The 19,438-nt window shown below is 31.6% G+C and overlaps 1 protein-coding gene across 2 annotated transcripts in view; it reads left to right on the forward strand.

Moving 5' to 3' along the window:
• LOC143191005 (TWiK family of potassium channels protein 18) overlaps positions 1–19,014 on the forward strand; it is a 58,916-nt gene extending 39,902 nt beyond the window's left edge. The window contains exons 1-3 of one of the 2 annotated variants that reach the window (XM_076395637.1): positions 11,066–11,886; positions 17,012–17,214; positions 17,278–19,014. In XM_076395637.1, the coding sequence (XP_076251752.1) occupies positions 11,265–11,886; positions 17,012–17,214; positions 17,278–17,838 (1,386 nt within the window). In that variant the 5' untranslated portion in view covers positions 11,066–11,264 and the 3' untranslated portion in view covers positions 17,839–19,014. Of the gene's footprint in view, positions 1–11,065; positions 11,887–17,011; positions 17,215–17,277 lie in introns of those variants that run through there. The other variant, XM_076395636.1, reaches the window with a different exon arrangement.
• Positions 19,015–19,438: the final 424 nt, after the last annotated feature.

Consider the following 19,438-nt stretch of genomic DNA (forward strand, 5'->3'; position numbering starts at 1 on the left):
CAGGCAATACATTAAACAACTTGATGACATGAAACGGTTGAAACATGTACATTTCCTTGGTTTTTAATTTGAACTACTGTTCTTTTTGTCTAACGTGATAGATATGTTTGTTATTTTGACTATCGATTTTGCCAGTATAGCAATATAATAACAATATTTACATATTTTTATAGTGAAAATATATAAATGTATAAAGTAGATTATGAAATCTCGTCCAAGAACCCGAAATTAATAGAAGCAATTAAAACGTATACGAGAAATTAAAGCAAAAAATAGCAGCTAATAAACATTAATCGAATGTTGTTATGCCGCTTACGCTTTTCTGATCCAAATGTGTTTGTGTATGTGTACCTGCTTACAGTAACCTTAAAAATAGACACTTTTCAGTCAAGAGTTGTTTTTTCTGTACTTTAACCGCAATGATACCAGGAAAACCCAAAATAAAAACATGTCGCAAACATCCCACGATTTATTTTTCGCCTTTTCAACAGTTTACTGGGGGACTTTGATTTTAACACGACCGAACAATCGGAAAGACGCGTTATTAGAACCGACAGGATTTAATATGGCAGAACAATGGAAAGAGAACAGTTTTATAAATATCTAGTAAACTATGAAAATATCGAATTCGGCTATATAAACACCCTGTAATCATCGATCGAATAGTGAAAAATAAAGCTGGAAGAAATCATATTGATTGACTTTTTGTTTAGAAGATGTCGAGCGTTATAAACTGAAGTAAACACGTGTAAACTTTAATATTGGTTATAGTTTAATCATTTTTTTTTAACTAGTGTTTGTCTGGGCTGGGCTTACCTCAGAATTAAGCTTACTGACTGGAGAGTAACCAACTCAGGGACCATCCCAGAAGATCATCTTTCAAAACCTTATGTCGGCATCTTTCTGATAACATAACACCAAAAGAATGATGTTGTTTTGTCAACCATCAAATCCAATGATCCATTTTTGCTCTTTGCGAAGTTTTGAAAAATTTCGAATTTCGAATTTTTTGGACAAAGATTTCGAAACCGTATGCCAGCTAAGAGATGCACCATCGATCTGAACAAATAATAATTAGAAAATTTTATGTCTGGTGAGTATAACATCAGCGACAGTGATCCTTCACAATTGTTGCAACGTATAGCCATCACGCAATGGATGGATGATGGATGATTTTGCGTCTGTCACTCGATTTTTGCGATATTTCTATAAAAATCTTAAAATCAACAGTTTTATTCTGTCTTGTTAATCTCACCATATGCACAGCAAGACTTTGTAACCCATTTAATGATTCCGCCTCGGATGGCTCTCCTGAAGTAACCTTTATATTTTTGCACTCAGAATTATCATAGTACATGTACGTTTCATTGCCAAGTCATTGCCATCATAAGTCCATTGAAAACTCTTCCTTTTTGTCCTATCAAACAATAAAAGTGGAATGTTCAACCTGTTCGAAATAACATTTCTAGTCAATTGGTATGGTAACCATTTTCCTCTTTTTAAATGTTGCCTATCGCATATCAACATCTAAAAACAGTATATTTATCAACTGCTTAGGTCAGATTATCACAAAAGCTCGTTGAGTTTGAGCTGAATTTTCGAACTTGTTGGTCCTTCAGGCCATTCTTTATCATTGGTATGAAATTCGTCTTTTTTAAATCGTCGAAATCGAAACCGACATGTTATATGACTAATCAACATCACCATAAGCTTCCAAAAATGTTTTATGGGCATCGGCAACAGATCTCTTCATTCCTATTGCGGGCTTGGTCGGCGCAGTGGTAAAGGCGACAGGATAGCGATACTGTCGCGATTGTCGCGGGTTCGAATCCTGCTGTGGCAAGGTGATAAATGTATGTATGTGATTGTTTAATATTTGTGATTGTTCTAACCGGGCTCAGTAAGACCGGATGTCTTCTGGGATAATTTCTAAATTGGTCACTCGCCAGACCATCGTTCGTAGCCCACGTTAAATAGTAGGTCCAGTCCAGATAAACCCATAGTTGGTAAAAGGAGACTTTAAAATATGAAAAAATAAAATAAAATAAAAAAGTACACGACTGAGACAGTTGATAGTGAATAGAAAACCAAAAATTGTGACTGAAACAGTTTCCGATAGTAAAAAGTAGTCAATTACCAAACAGTCGATAGTCAATTTCAGTCGAAAGTTCCCAACGCTGCAAAAAAAACCTCAAAAGTTATTTGTACACCCAAAATCCATATCGAAATATCACCAATATGTTAATTTTCTTCCTGACTAAACTTCAATAACCAGATTGCCAGACAGATAACAAAAAATTAATTTATCACACAATATGTCGAATTAATTATTTGTATTTAAAAAAAAATCACAATATAAAGCCACCGTTAGTTTCTTGCCAACATAATACGTTAAGAATTAATTATATTAATTAATTATTTACGTATATTTTACTGTGTTAACAACGCCCACATGATAAACGCAAGATAATTCGTATTAGGTGTGTTTTTTACATAACGAATTGGCAACGTTATTTCTAGACATTTTTCTAAAGCATATTCGACCGCCTCGACCTCATTCCACCCTTCTGGCAGTTATCCATCAGACATACCTAACATTTCGGAACGAGACTACACTGGAACAATACGAACATAGCTAGTAAAAAATGTGCACACAAATTATTATCGTTCAGACGCCTCCAAAAAAAAACATAAATAAAGATGACTTGAATTTTTTCTCACATGTGATAGGTATTCATTACTCATCCGCATAAAATTATGCACATTCTAATGTGTGTTTAGATAAAACTTCTTTATACACGTAATAACTTCAAAAACTTAAAAAATATTTGTTACATAAATAATGTAAACTATTCGTATGTTTTTGTAAACGATTGTCAAAACTTTGACGTTGACAATGACAACTAAATTTTCTGCATTCTGTCCATTAATACATAAAGATTACATAGTTAATCTTAATAAATTTTTAATAAATACGCAGTAATTATTCTTTCTTTTTATAAAAACTTTCATTAGGCCTATAATCTTATAACCTTAATTTTCATTGCCAACTAGAATACAATCTAATCAGTAAAATTAATTATATTTAGTTTCCCACTAAATACTTTATAATTCTACTCATAATTCAGGAAAATTGTGTATTAATTATTAGATAAAAATTAACGACGTATGTCTTTTCTATCTGCGTATACCACCCAACGTACGATGTCATAGTTTTGACATTAACAATTAAAAAAGCAGTTATTCATTTAATAAAATATAACATATATATTACTCAAACAATGAAACATGTTTTTAGTATGTTGTAATATTAATTTTCTTATAATGGGAACAAATTATTTTTAATATTGTAGTTACTGAATACTAGTAGCATAAGATAAGGTTGACATGATAAACACATCCATCAGGTCTTTCTACGCAACATTTTTTCTCAGCCCTCTTGTTATTAATTTTAGACAAAATTCCAATGTTATATTAAGAAGGATTAAAGCGATCTCATTCAATGTTGTTCGAATTAAATTAGAAATATGTAATGGAAATGTAAATTATTTGAAATAAAGCAATTAAAAATGCATCATGACTCATTTAAGTTAACTGTAGGAAGTAACTCAAGAAAATATTCCATTTTAAATGATGTTATTAAAATTAGACGACAAGCATAAGTAAATCGACGGTATTACTCAAGCTTTTTCTAAAATTTGACCGCCTCGACCTCATTTCACCCCTCTGGCAAGTATCCACAAAATACTACCTGGCTTTTGCAACGAAAAACTGGAAAATATTGAGATTAAGTTACATAAATGACCAAATCTAAGACAGTTCATTTAAAATACTAACAATCTAATGGTTTATGATTATATATTTCGTATATTTTTGAACAGTACTAATAATTTTATTTATTCCAATCGCTTATTATAACATAATCGTTTAAAAGTCGTTTACATTATATCTATACCTGATTTACAAACAAAAAGTATTACAATATTCAGTCTAAATTTTAAGTATATAAGAATTTTATGCTAAATTAATATTATTAATATATAAATATATATACATATATATATATATATATATATATATATATATATATATATATATATATATATATATATATGCAACGGTTTCACAAATATAATTATAGAATATTATTATTATTTAACAATGGTATAATATAATAATAGAAATTATTAATTTTAGAGTATGAAGAGTTGCATAACGGTAACGTATTATATTATCTCTTATAGATATATATAGTCTGTTCAAAGTTATTTTGTACATACGTCACTCAAAGTTGTGACATCAAAACGTCACAATGTTACCACATCGACTCTGAGTTTTAGCTCAGTTTGGCTTTGACATCCAACAAAATACTAATGTAAGTAAAATAATTGAACATAAAAATTATCAAATATAATTTATTTTAACACTCTAGTACATCTAAATAATACAGCCACAATAGTTTTGCTTTTATGAATTTTGCATACGTTTGACAAATGGACAACGTTGACAGGCTAGTTCGGTTTCACGTTCGAACTTATCACACAGCATTTTTTATTAGTATAAAATGAGAAGGAAAATATTCTCTGATTTTAAAACGAATTTACGAATTGCGACAGGTAATACATTAAACATTTTGATGACGTATGTACAAAAAAACACTTTGAATAGACTATATTTAATTTTTAAGCTATTCTACATGTTATTCTAAAAACAAACTAAAACGGCAGCAACGGGTAGCAATATATTAATAAGAAAATTCCGCTATTTCGATGGTGCTAATACGTTATACGTAAATAGTGTCAGTTTTTAAAATCCAGTTAATAAAATCAAAACAAAACAAGCACTCTTATTATACATTTCTATCCTATAAAGTCAATGTTAATTAAATATTATTAATAACTCTGGCCAACAGATGTCATAACTAACTATTAGTTATATTTTCGTTCGTACAGATGTTTTAATACGTCATAACTTTTTATCAATTAATAAAATCTTATATTATTCTATTTTGAATACATAAAATCATTGAAATATTTTTAAAATATTTCATAAACGTCAGGTGTTAGGACTTCCTAATTAATTCAATAATATAATGTCAATCATCAACTGCCTACTACAAAAAATATCTAGAAATACCTCTTTTTTTTATACATAGTATTATTATATTAGTAACTATTACCAACTTTTAGCAAAAGTCTAATTTATTTTAGAATCGTGTTATTTTGGGAAATTAATATTCTGAAGTGATTTATTGAAACTACTCATAATGTGTTTCAACATAAATTAAAAGATTTAGTTATTTGCAAGTTAGTTTATTAAGAAAACCGATTTTCCCGCGAATTACGGATTATTTAGGAATATTTACGTAGGTACTTTTAATAGCATTATAATAAATTTAATTATTCATGTATGTTAACTTTTTATACGAAATAAGATAATAAAAGTTGCAAAAAAGTAAAACAATTGTGTTATGGTCTATATAAAACAGCTAATGCACGTCATCAAAATATATGACGTCACAACGTTGCAATGTTGCGCCTCAAATATAAGGTTTGGTTTAGTTTAGCTCTGAAATAACAAAATACTAATTCAAATAATATAATGAAACAACAATAACATATATAATACATTCCATTTTATAACGTCAATATCAAGTAAACGTTATTAACTCTCTGACAGATGTCATAACTAAATAATTCGTTTAATTTTAATTCAAATAGATGTTTTAATATGTCATAACGTTTCATAAATTTGTATCAATTAATAAAACCTGACAGAGCGATTACAATAATTAAAAATTTGACCGTATTATTTCAAATATATTTTTCCTCATTATCAATTTATGTCATAAGTTTTCTTTTTATTAATTGAACCAGGCAATATCAATCAGACAGTCAATATCAATTAAACTTTATTAATAACACTACTGTCCGATAGATGTCATAACTAAATAAATAATTTTATTTTCGTTCGCACCAATGTTTTACCATCGTAACACTTGTTAACTTTGTATTAATTGATAAAACCTAACAAATCGATTACAATAATCATAAATTTAACAAATGAAATAGAATTCAAACAGATTTTTTGAAATAATATATTTACGCCATACGTTTACGTTTCCTATTAATTCAACTAGGTAACGTCAATCAGACATTTCACGTTTGACACTTTTACAGCCTACTAGAAAAAATATGAATGTGTATGAAGAATATAAATAAATATGAGTGTGACTATCTAGAACTGGCTCTTCATAAGTTATATTATTCACTAATTTCCTTTTATTTTGAATGACCGATCATTATTATTGAAATAATGCTGATGTCGGTAAACTCGTTCTGTTAAAAATAGATATCTTCGCAATATTTAGCAAAAGGCTTATGTTTTGCGTAGAATCAAATTAACTCAGGAAAATTCATTTTCCCAGGTATTACCGGTTTAATGTCCGCCAAATTATAAAACTGATCGTAAACTAGTCACATTTCCCCGAAATTTCACGTTTAATAGCTATAAGTTACGCGGTAATCAAAAGAAGGAAACCGTTTCGTATAAGAAAATAAATTAACATTTATATTTCCTCAGAATTCATTTAGTTGTAATAAAATATATATAAATAAATATGTTATTTAAACTTTACTTCGATATTTATTGTTTCCTAATTATAAACATCAGAGAATATATTTCAAGCTTCCGATGATGTCTACCGAATGTCTAGAACGTTAAAAACAACACGCTTTCAGAAACAGTGAAAAGTGACGTAAATCATATAGTTGTTTTATAACTGACAGTTGATATAACGTTAATAGATACTACTCGTTCCAGTTTTGCCCTCAAATTAACAAATCGTACCACAAACGAGCGAAAGTACATGGCGCCACCTATAGGCGTAATATTGTAATTACATCAGTAAAATATTGTAAAATATAAAGTAGTTCATATTATAGCGTACGTTATAAAATATTGATTGTTATTGCAATACAGTGAGTCAGCTGAGCGGGTATTTATTTAACTTGTAATATAACAGGTGTGTCGCTAGTTCCTACTTCCCTGTTTTCCCTGTTATAGTAATAGATTTCACTAACCATAAATAAGCAATATTATGGTTTGACATATGTTATTCAATTCTACAAACATTAACCTCAAAACTATACAAGACTTATGCCTTATAGATTTATAAAAAGTCATGAAATTTATCGCTTATATCGCTAATAGAGTCTTCCAATTGGTAGTTTCTTCAACCATAAAAGCAGGTGATCGTCATTACGACAATTCAAATATGATTACAATTCAAATATGATGAAATATGTTTTAGAAGAATTGGCAGAAAAGTTGAATGTAAACCGAGTCGCAATTTATGAATGATAACAACCGATGAGAAAAATCGAAAATATGGAAAGATGGATGATGATGCCACATGAATTGAATAACAGGCAATTGGAAAGTCCAAAAAATAGTTAATGAAATGCTGCTTCACATGTATGAAAGCAAGTCAGTTCTGAATCGAATAGTAACAGGTGATAAAGAATGGCCTTATTTCGGAAATTGCAAGCGAAAAAATTCTGGTTATCCCCTGGAAAAGTCAGCCTATCGACTACAAAGCCAAATCGCTTTGGTCGCAAGACAATGTTCTACATCTGGTGGGATCAGGTTGATTTCGTACATTATAACAGGTTAATTAAAAAGTCCCCAGCCCACCATAGTAAAACACATTTTTTTGGCTAAATTAGTTTTTTTTATTCAACATAATTTCCTTCAAGATTGATACACTGATTATAGCGACCGTCCAACTTTTCGATACCATTTTTGCAGTACGATTGGTCCTTTGCTTCATAATAGGCCTCATTTTCGGCGATCACTTCTTCATTCGACGAAAATGTCTTCCCAGCGAGCATTCTTTTGAGATTTGAGAACAGAAATAGTAGCTGAGAGCCAGATGTGAAGAATACGGTGGATGAGGAAACAATTCGAACTCGAATTCATGGATTTTTCCCATCGTTTTCACTGACTTGTGACATGGTGCATTGTCTTGGTGAAGCAGCACTTTCTTTTTCTTCAAATGCAGCCGTTTTTCGGCGATTTCGTACTTCAAACGGTCCTATAACGTTATATACTAGTCGCTGTTGATGGTCCTTCCCTTATCAAAGTAGTCAATGAAAATTATAACATGCGCATCCCAAAATACAAACGCCATCACCTTGCCAGCCGACTGTTGAGTTTTCCCACGCTTTGGAGCGAGTTCATCGTGGGCAGTCCACTTGATGACTGTCGATTGGACTTCGAAGTGAAATGATGGAGCCATGAAACATCCATTATCACATATCGATGCAAAAACTCAAACGCAAAACGTTTATTACGGTTGATCATCTTTAAACACTGCTCCGAATTATCACATTCACGTTAATATGTTTAGAGTGTCTGCTATTTCAGTCAATTTCAATTTACGATCATTCAAAATCATTTTGTGGATTTTTTAATGTTTTCATCGGTAATAACCTCTTTTGGGTGTCCACTGCGTTTACCGGCTTTGGTGCTCATTTCACCACGTCTAAACTTAGCATACCAATCCTTGATGGTTGATTTTCCTGAGGCGGTGTCCGGAAACTCGGCATCAAGCCAAGTTTTTACTTCAACTGTACTTTTTCGCTTCAAAAAGCAATATTTTATCAACACGTAAAATTCCTTCTTATTAATTTTTTCACAATAACAAAAGTTCAATTCACAAACTAATGATCCGAGAGCTGTCAAATTTATACACGCAACCTTTGAGGGTTGGGGCTAACTAAAAAACATATCGATATAATTCTATTAGCGCCATCTATGTGTCAGATCGGGGACTTTTCAATTGACCTGTTAACTGTTAAAACCTGGAGAAATAGTTAATACTGATTGCTATCGACAGCGAATCTTTCAATATAAACTGTGCATTTATTGAAAAACGTCCACGATACGCTTAAAGACTTGATAGGTGATTTTGAAGCATAACTATGCGCTCTCTTAAATAACATATCCGGTTAAACAGGTGTTAAAGTTACTTGAACGGGAATTTTTAGCTCAACCACCGTTATCTCCAGACCTGGCACCATCCGATCACCACTTTTCCGCACTGACGGGACACTCGCTTGCAAAACAGCACTCAAAACTGTCCTTCTGGAATGACATCCATAAATTGCCTGATGGATGGGCAAAATAGAATCAAATGACCAATTTTTTGAATAAATACATTTTAACAATATATTAAAAATAACCGTTCTCTTTAATCAAAAATCGTAAATTAATTACACAGCTGCTGTAACATCACCTATGCCATGAGTCATAAACTACAAAAGCGATTTAACATAAGTTAAGTTACGGAAAGTTAACCAAAACAGAAAAACAAACAATTTAATGAAACTGGGCGGAGAGTGTAATTTTCGTAAACAATTATTTATTTTTGAGGTTTTCCGTCTCAATTAGACCAATTCTATCTACCAATTTTCTGAGCCTTTTTACTGAAACCTCTATCCCCAGGCTTTGTTGCTTTGTTCCCTCTGATGCAGAGAAGGCTGCATTCAGTCTTTAAACAAATACTTGAATTTGAAAGCAATGTTTTTAAATGCATCATCTTTGTTCCCCATCCTTATAATCAATCCTTTGCCTCATTCACTAAATTTCCACCTTAATTGCCCTACTATAATCGTTCAATTACTCATTCTCGTTAATGGTCTTTTCAGTGTTCTTCCGTTATCTCCCACCTGTTGTATCTTCAGCTTCAAATATTTGATAGTATGAAAAAGCATGTCTAACTTATCTTCTAGTACATTTAAAAATTTTAAAGCATGTACTCTGTGTTGAACTCCTTTCAGTCCTCGCACACCCTCGAAACGTGAACTTCTCTGAAAAATTTTATTTGATAAAATAAAAGATTCAGCATCTACCATTATCATAATAAATCACTAGTAACACAGACACATATTCAAGCAAGTTAAACTATAGTCAGTCCAATAAAATAGCCAATACACGTCTATAGGGAAAAAATACAGTTAAGTAAGCAAAAACTTGGCTTGATGCCGAGTTACCGGACACTGCCCCAGGAAAATCAACCGTCAAGGATTGGTATGCTAAGTTTAGACGTGGTGAAATGAGCACTAAAGACGGTGAACACAGGTACGCCCAAAAGAGGTTGTTACCGACGAACATTTAAGAAATTCACAAAATAATTTTGAATTACCCTAAATTGAAATTGAATGAAATAGCAGACATTCTAAAGATATCAACTGAACATTTACATCATATCATTGACTATTTCCTGATCTCAGGTCTCAAAAGAAATATATTAAAAAGAAAGAAAAAAAGAAAGAAGAAATATATAAAAATATAATTATATATTATATTTCTATTAAAAAAAAAGAAATATATAATAAATATATATTTTTGCAAAAAAAAATTGTTTTACTATGGTAGGTAGGGGCTTTTCAATTGACCTGTTAGATGTTATTACTAAAACATATAACGACTAAAATATACTTCTAACTGTTACCAGTCAATACAATTTTTATTATAATTCTTGACGGACAAATTCCTTTAATGAATTAACTACATCTAGCTGGTGGTTGACCCAGTGTAAATGTGTTTTCATAATGTTAGTTAAAATAATGGATTGGATGGGGATGTCCCCGGAATGTTTTCTTGTAAAATTGACAAACTAAAGTTTCTCTAACTCCCATTGTTAAAACCAATTGTTATGGCTTTTATTATTAAAAATATGCTCTCAATCGCAGGCAGGGTGCACAGCGTCTACAGTTTAACGAATACCATGGTGTACCCATCTAAATTCCTACTCTATATTTCTATGTTTTACAAAACCATAAATTATATGATATGACAAAAAAAAGTTATATCATGGCGCCATCTAGTAGCATTTACATTAGATAATCTCTCAAAATATACATTTTGACCCCACTCGGTATACAACAATTCTAATTCCGTCTAGTTGGGAAACATGTTCCGAAAATATCGCACTCAATCCTAACGCTAAATATACACCCGTGCTAAACTTACAATTTGGATGAGCCAGACAACGCCACCGTGGGCAATTTTAGTTTTTACGCCATGCGATTTCGGTGAACGTCGCTCCGACTTTTTTCCCATCCGATTTTCACGACTTTGGTCCGGTGACGAATTAGAAGTAGTATTTCGAGAACGGTCACGTCACGAATGACGTCGTAGTGGAACGTGGAGACGTGAAGGTTTCGAAAATCGTCGGAGACGTGCGGGCGAGAAAAGAAATGGAGGCGACGAACGACGACCTAACCTCAAACATCAAACAGAACGGACACGGACGAGCCGAGAAACGAGAGCCGAACGTGCGCCGACGCGAGAGGAAATCCCTGAGCGATACGGTGAAATGTACGAAAATAATCGAAGTGCTTGACCCGGAAACTTCGAGCGTGGTGGCCAGGAAGTCGATTACCGGCACCGACAAGTTCCGTTTCCTTAAGTTCCTATCGATACCGCATATACTCGCCAATTACCAGATACATATTCTTCGATATCGGAAAGATTATGGGGAAATCAAGCGGATGATTCGCATTTGTTCTTGCGAGCTAATGCTGATCATCATCTTGTGTGGTTTGGGTGGTATCATGTTCAAATACGTAGAGGGTACCTTCGAGACCTTCTATAAATGCGGAGTTAAACGGGTAAAACGAGATTTCATCAATTTATTGTGGACAAAGAGTCACAATTTGCGAGAAGAAGACTGGAAATCTTTGGCCAGGTCTCGGCTGAGATTGTTTGAGGAGGAATTGCATGTCGCCCACGAGGCCGGCATGACAGATTACAGTGGTCAAAGATCATGGAGTTTCTTAAACGGAATTGTTTATTCTTTAACAATTATTACTACAATTGGTAAGTCTTCAAAGACAAAACTCCAAAATATATCTCATATTCTACCATATAATAACTCTACCACGAGTCATTATTTATTTTTTAAAGATATTACAATCGATAATAACATATAAACTACAACATTTATAGTCCTTCCAATAAAACATAGATGGCATACAATATACTGCCAAATGCAGTTTGAAAAAATGTAAAATTTGTTTTAAACTCGGCGCGCATTGTTCTTTTTCATTTTACCCTAACTAAAAAGAGATAAAATGCTGTCCGAGATGTCGGAACATATAACCATTTCAGTCTCTAAAATTTGATTTACGTTGGTACTGGTCAACTATATTGTTAAATGTTCTTGTTTGTTTGTTTCCAAACAAAATTCTTGGAAGCATTAGTTTAAATAATAAAGGAGATTATAAAATGGCAAACGTTGTTCACCAAAATTATAATCAGGCAATGTATCACTTAGTCCTATCATTGGTGGCGCTGACAACGTGAATTTCATTGGTTAGTTTAAAATGGTTATGTAGAAACCTGTAAGGAAAATACTTTGCTTTGGTTGGTCTGTCATTTGGCGTGACTACTTTATAACGTCACATTTATTAGCCAATATATATCAACAAAAAGCAAAAATATATAAAATATATAAAGCAAACTATATAAGAGCAAATAAAAAAGAATTAAGAGTTCTATTCCAGGCAAAATTAAAATATTCTTTAATAACAACTTCTCGCATTTTCGTTTTTGTTTAGTGCCATCATTTTTATGGAATCTGTTGAGTTCTATCTTATTTTGATATCTCTTTTGAAATGAATTTGAAAAAATGAAAATGAATATCTTCTTTTGAAATTAACTTGATTAAACCAAAAATACAATTAACGCCTCATAGTAACTTTTAAAATTTGGTCTGGAAAATCATGGCCAGTTGAAACACTTAATATTTATGTTTTTTAAGTGTTCTCAAAATAACGGATATGTTGTTTTTATGGCAAAATCTAGTGGTGATTCAACAACCTCTGATGATACTAGTTCTCCCGTTAAAGAAAAGTTATTTAAAGCGCCAACATGTTCATCTTCTTCACAATTTGCTCCGGGAGAATGATGTGAAAATAATAAAGTGATGATGAGCACTTTAAAAGATTTCTCAAATATGCTTGTTGAAGGATATATGTTTCCATCTCCATGACCTCTAATAGATCCAAGAAAATTCTCTAAGCAATCTTGGTTAAGATTACTTAAACAAATGTAGTTATTTGTAAATTTAGACAAGATAGATATCTTTAAGGAAATAAATCCCCTAAAAGTAGCAATAAATTTTAATTGATGGCACGTAACAAATATTTTGTTAACAAGGCAATAAAATTTGGAACTATTTAAATATACAATAGCTTTACCCCAAAATTATTGAACACTCTGTTGTTCTAAAAAGTTAAAGTATCACATAAATATTACAAATATTTTAAAGATATTTTACAATTAAAAACAGTATCTATTAGTGCTAATTATCCAGTTATCTTAATTATTACTTTCTTGCAAGACTTCTTTATATGGAGACATCACATTGACAGCATACGAACAACTTGGTAGATTAATTGAATTAATATTCTCATTATTACCACTACCATCTTCATAAGTCGGTTGATTTTCTGTAAACAAACAATAGATAAACAGACAACTAGTAGATAATTTTATATATTCCTGATAAAAACAATGTTGGAAATGCCTCTTCCCTAATACCTGTTCGTGAAGGAAGGGCAATTCTAAATTATTCACTAAAATGTCTATGACAGACACGATGACGTTGATATATTTGCATTGTGGTTAATCCAGATAATTTACTATTAATTACTTGATCAGCCCATTTTTGCAAAAGAGCGAGATCATTCTTTAGGAAACGATGTCTAATTTCGGTAGTAGATTTACATCCAGGTACACTACATTTTTTACTACACGGATGCATTGTAATCAATTTTTTATATTATTACTCCATAATAATTAATGTAAAACAGAAAATATGCACAACATAAAACGAATATTTCTTGACCTAAACAAACACCAAGACTTTCAAACAAACTTAAAAATGAATGCCCATAGAAAATGATGGCTTCGCACAATTTGATCAACCAATCATTTTAATGGCGCTTCCAGCAATTTAAATTAAGCCAATCACAATTTGCGATCGCAGCGCTACCGTTGATTGAACTAGTCAAAACATTTCCCCAAGGTCGCCTATATTGTGAAACTTCTATTTTTCTATGATTATAATTCAATGCGGCAACACCGCGATGTGCTGACGTCACACATTTTAGTAACATGCTTGGCTATTTTATTGGATAGTAATGCTTGGATGTAAGCTATTGATTAAAATATATCTCATTCTTAACCATATCTGCAATAATTTTATATAATTTGATATGTAAATATTAGTAATTCTCTTAGTTATAATATTTACTTAATATTTAGTTCCGATATATATATATATATATATATATATATATATATATATATATATATATATATATATATATATATATATTATAATTTTAGAAGTGACATAGTGGCAAAACAAATATTCAGGTCACTAGGTAATAATTTCAATCATTAATATACAAATAAAAAATGTATATGCGAATTAACTATATAATTTACTTAAGTACTTAATATCAGTCTAGCATGTGCTATAAAACTTTTAAATAATGTATTTATAACTCGCACATTTTTTTAACATTAAAACTTCTAAAATTATAATATATATATATATATATATATATATATATATATATATATATTATAATTTTAGAAGTGACATAGTGGCAAAACAAATATTCAGGTCACTAGGTAATAATTTCAATCATTAATATACAAATAAAAAATGTATATGCGAATTAACTATATAATTTACGTAAGTACTTAATATCAGTCTAGCATGTGCTATAAAACTTTTAAATAATGTATTTATAACTCGCACATTTTTTTAACATTAAAACTATAATTGACATTTTCTAATACAAAAAAATTACTTTTAAAACAATATCGAAAAATTCATATACTGTATATATTCTATTTAATTTATAATTTTATAACCGATAATAGATATCCTATTAATTATTAATTTAAGTAAGTGATATTCAAAATTGTTCGAGATATAATTGGTTGCCTAAGCTTGTCTTATTATATCATAGTATTTAATTTAATATTAAAATTGTTATGTTCAAGCTGAAAATATCATATGCTAGTTGGTAGTTTAAGAATTTGTAAATACGATAATTAATAATATTTGAAAATTTAATGTAAGTTTGCTTTATGAATTTAAATACTCTAAGATTTATTGGTTATTGGCTAAGATAAGGTAACCAACAAAACAGTTGGATTTTCGTTCTGTCAATTTAAATATAGTAATAAAAAGCTGAAAATATTTTAGCTTGTTTGTTTGTTTGTTATAATATCATTAGAAATAGGACTTAAATTAACTTGCCTTAATTAACTTACTATCTAAACCCAGCGTTCTTTAGCACTGCCTGATGTTATTGGGACAATAAAAAGGGTAAATAGAATAAATAATTGGGAGTATAGGAAATCACTTTTAAATCATTCTTTAAATTTTTCAAATTCCTTTTATCTAAACTTCGCAAAATGTACAATCATTCAGTCATATGTTCATGCAGTTATTTTTTTTACTATTTATTTCATAAAAACTGTTGATTCTTACCAGTATTATCACAATTAACTCTAAATACCAACTTATACTCAATCATAGTAGACCTATAATTTAATTTTAAAGAGTTAATTGAAATTTACTGTTCCTGCGTATTAAATCGTACTGAGTACTTCTGTAACCAACTCGATGTTGAAGACTCATTGGCAAGCTTCACTTTTCAGTATTATCATTTCATTTATCTTTTAATGTTAAAGTGTGAACAAAATATTTTTACTTCAATTTGACAAGAATTGCGGCTAAAAGTCATCAAATGCTGTGTGAAGCTTATGACAAACATACTACATCGATTTCAACATGAGAGTACTGGTTGGTAATATTGATGATTTTGACACCGAAGACAAGTAGCATTCTGGCCAGCCAAACAAATTTGAAGACGAGGATCAAGTTTGAGTTCAACAGTGTCGCGCAGTGCCGCTCAGACTACGAGCAAAGACACGACAATGTTATTCTTCAGCATGACAACACTCGACCACATTTTGCAAAAGTGAAAATATACTTGGAAGTATTAAAATGGGAAGCGCTACATCACCAACCCGCCGTAAAGACCTTATTGCTTCTGATTACTACTTGTTCCAGCATATGAGTCGTGACCTGCGTAAGAGCAGCGCTGTACAGCGGAATCTCCTCCATGTGGTACCCGCTTCTATGTCGCAGGAGCAAATTACCACCAACTATCAAAGTTATGCTCTACAAGAGTTTAATTAGATCAGTGATCCTCTTCGGATCAAACACTTGGTCCAGCTACGCTGCGCCAACTTTGATCTCAAAGCTCCAGGTAATACAAAATAAGTTACTCCGTCAAGCTCTGCGCGCTCCGTGGTTTGTCAAGAACTCCCAAATTCACAGGGAAACTGACACCCCAACTGCAATCGATTTTGTGAACCACATATTCAACAAATTCCTCCAAACTTCGGCTCTGTCGGATAATCCCCTCTTAAAATCCCTCTCAGAGAGTCTTGCACCTCGATAACCTCCAGTTTTTTTTGGCCTGGAACCGGGTAGGGGAATCCCGTTACGGATACCTGGTCGGGAAGACCCGCAGGAATAAGCGAGTTGGACTGGTTATGTGGAAACTGCCTCTGGGCTACCCATTAAACCCCACCCTATCAGCTCCATATCGATAACCTCCAGCCTCCTGTTCAATCCAAGCGGCCAAAAGCCACCCTCGGGTCCTCGCGCCCTTCCGCATACTTACCTTTAGGGACTTTCATAAACATCATTTGATGTCAGCAAGGTGAAAACTAGCTGGAAACTAGGATAGAAAAATGTCCACTCGTGGGTACTACGACTAAATTATAAAATATTATTTAAATCTCATTTATATGGCTAATATATTCAAGAAGAGATTGTAAATTTTGTATTGAATTATAAATTCGATTAAAAACAATTTTATAAATAACTTTCTATTTTCTTTTCTAGGCTATGGTCATATGTATCCTAAAACACACACTGGACGTGCCTTAACTATTGTCTACGCCCTTATTGGTATTCCACTGTTTCTTATTGCCTTAACAGATTTCGGTAAACTCTTCACCAGATGCATAAAATTCCTTTGGTCCTTTGTTCGACGGCTCTATTATACAGGGAGCTGTCGAAAAGTACGAAAAAACGCTGGAGTAGATGTAAGAAAATATATATATATTATTAATTTACGTTGTTATTGACATATACCTTAATATTTGTAGGATATTTTTAAAGGGGCTCAAATGATGTATGACGTGGCGACCTTCCGACGACCCTCTGCTTTTCAGAGTTCCGAAGCCGACCCAGAAAATCAAAATCCACCAACAGACACTCCCACCACTCCGGCTATATCAAACTTCGAAATCGACGATGAATTCAACCTGCCAATATCAGTTGCTCTGTTCATTTTAGTTGCCTACATATTCTGCGGTGCCTGTATCTACATGGTAATAGAGAACTGGGGATTCTTCGAAGCCTTCTACTTCGTGTTCATATCGATGTCGACGATAGGCTTCGGAGATTACGTCCCCAGGGATCCCGTATTCATGATCATCTCCATCATTTATCTGGTGTTCGGTCTAGCACTGATGTCTATGTGCATTAATGTCGTTCAAGCCAAGCTCAGCGACACGTTCAAACAGGCCTCAGCAAAAATTGGTGCTACTATTGGTTTAGAAGTGGACGAGAACGGTAGCGTCATCACTACGCCAGAAAATAACGAAGCTCCGCCCATACCAGAAACTACTCCGGTAAAAGAAAATGTAACACCCAAAGAAGCATAGAATTATTAAAGATTGAGAAAGTAACAATTAAGGCAACCTAAATTAAATCCATTTATACACAACATATACATGTAGCCACCTCTTATCAATTCAGATTTTAATGCATTTGTCGCACACTTGTACGCATCGCACTTTTTAAAATAGATTATATTCATTATAATAACTTATAAAATATCACATCATATATATTCCGTACTAAAATGTCAAAATTACTTAAAAAATCTTACGAATGAAGTTATCCGTACTCATCCAATTCGCATGTGTCACTTTGACATATTGGGCAAAAAGGCCGAATAAAAATTCGTTTCCCTTTATTTTAAATGACATAACGTATATGTATACAAATGGGACGCATCATAGATATGAAATTCCGTCTATTATTATTAACTATTCGAATAATATACAATAACGATAAAAAACGATTCTTACAAGTGCGCGCGTACCTTTGGCCTAAAGTTCTAGCTTGTACAAATATCCAGCCGTTTTTGTCATGTCTTATGTTAAGCCTCCTCTTTAATTAAGTTTAGATGTGTAAAATTACTATTACACAGCTTTGGAGCCTTTTAAGCAAATGTACGAACAATGAAACTAGTACGTTTAACAAATATTTGTGATATCTTCTTGCTGTGTGTTTGAAATATTAACTATTTTACAATAATATTACAACACAAACTGGCCTTACAATTTATATACGCTATTGTTAAAACATATTGATACAATATATATTAGATGCACCAGATATACTGACGCATAGTGTAACATTTTAAATTCAATTATTAATGCAGTATCCATATATAGATGATATATCTAAAATTAATATTAAAATTAGATTTATACCGATTTTATAAAAACTACTTTGCCATATTTTCGTTCTGTTATTTTGATTTTAAAGCAAAGTGAGTCGACTAGTAATTGGTAATTTAATGAGTGCCTATTTGTGTGACATGTGAATATTATTTCTTAGGAGTTAGTGACAAATGAGATATTACGTTTAGGGTTATAATTTAATTTGTATATAAGAATCGATTTAGTTCGTAAAATAATTTAAATGTTTTTGCTGTTTATAAACGCTCAATTAGACGAATATAATCTCATTTTTATTATATAAGTGTCCTTTGTAATAGATTTTAACGTACAGTTAAGTTTTATAAATAAATTTTATGCAAAATGTTTTAATGGGTGTTTTTTTTTGTACAACCACTGCACAGAAAAGGAAATGAAAAGAAAAATTGTTTTAATTTAAAAAACATCTAAAATGTTTAAACATTATTTCCAATATTCCAGAGCCATGGACATATGTAAAGTTAAAATATATCTGGTGTTAATTTTAAAATTAACAACTTTATCAGATTAACAATTGATCAAAATGCTGATACTGCCCCAGTGTAGCCTAGAACATACAAATATACTTATTTTGAAGTAGATAAGGTTCCATTGTATCGAACAAGAATCGATGATTTTAAAAAATGGCTCAAAACTTTAGAGGTGTATTTGTCAAAACAGTTTTTATAAAAAACAATAAATGTCAAGCTCTATTTGATGTGTTCTAATTTATTTGAAATTTAATTCAATGAATTTTTAAATTGTATTTTTCTTGAAA

This window comes from Rhynchophorus ferrugineus, unplaced genomic scaffold (genome assembly GCF_030347505.1).
Source record: "Rhynchophorus ferrugineus isolate W39M unplaced genomic scaffold, kcgeb_rfMv2 rfM2, whole genome shotgun sequence".
Taxonomy (NCBI): domain Eukaryota; kingdom Metazoa; phylum Arthropoda; class Insecta; order Coleoptera; family Curculionidae; genus Rhynchophorus; species Rhynchophorus ferrugineus.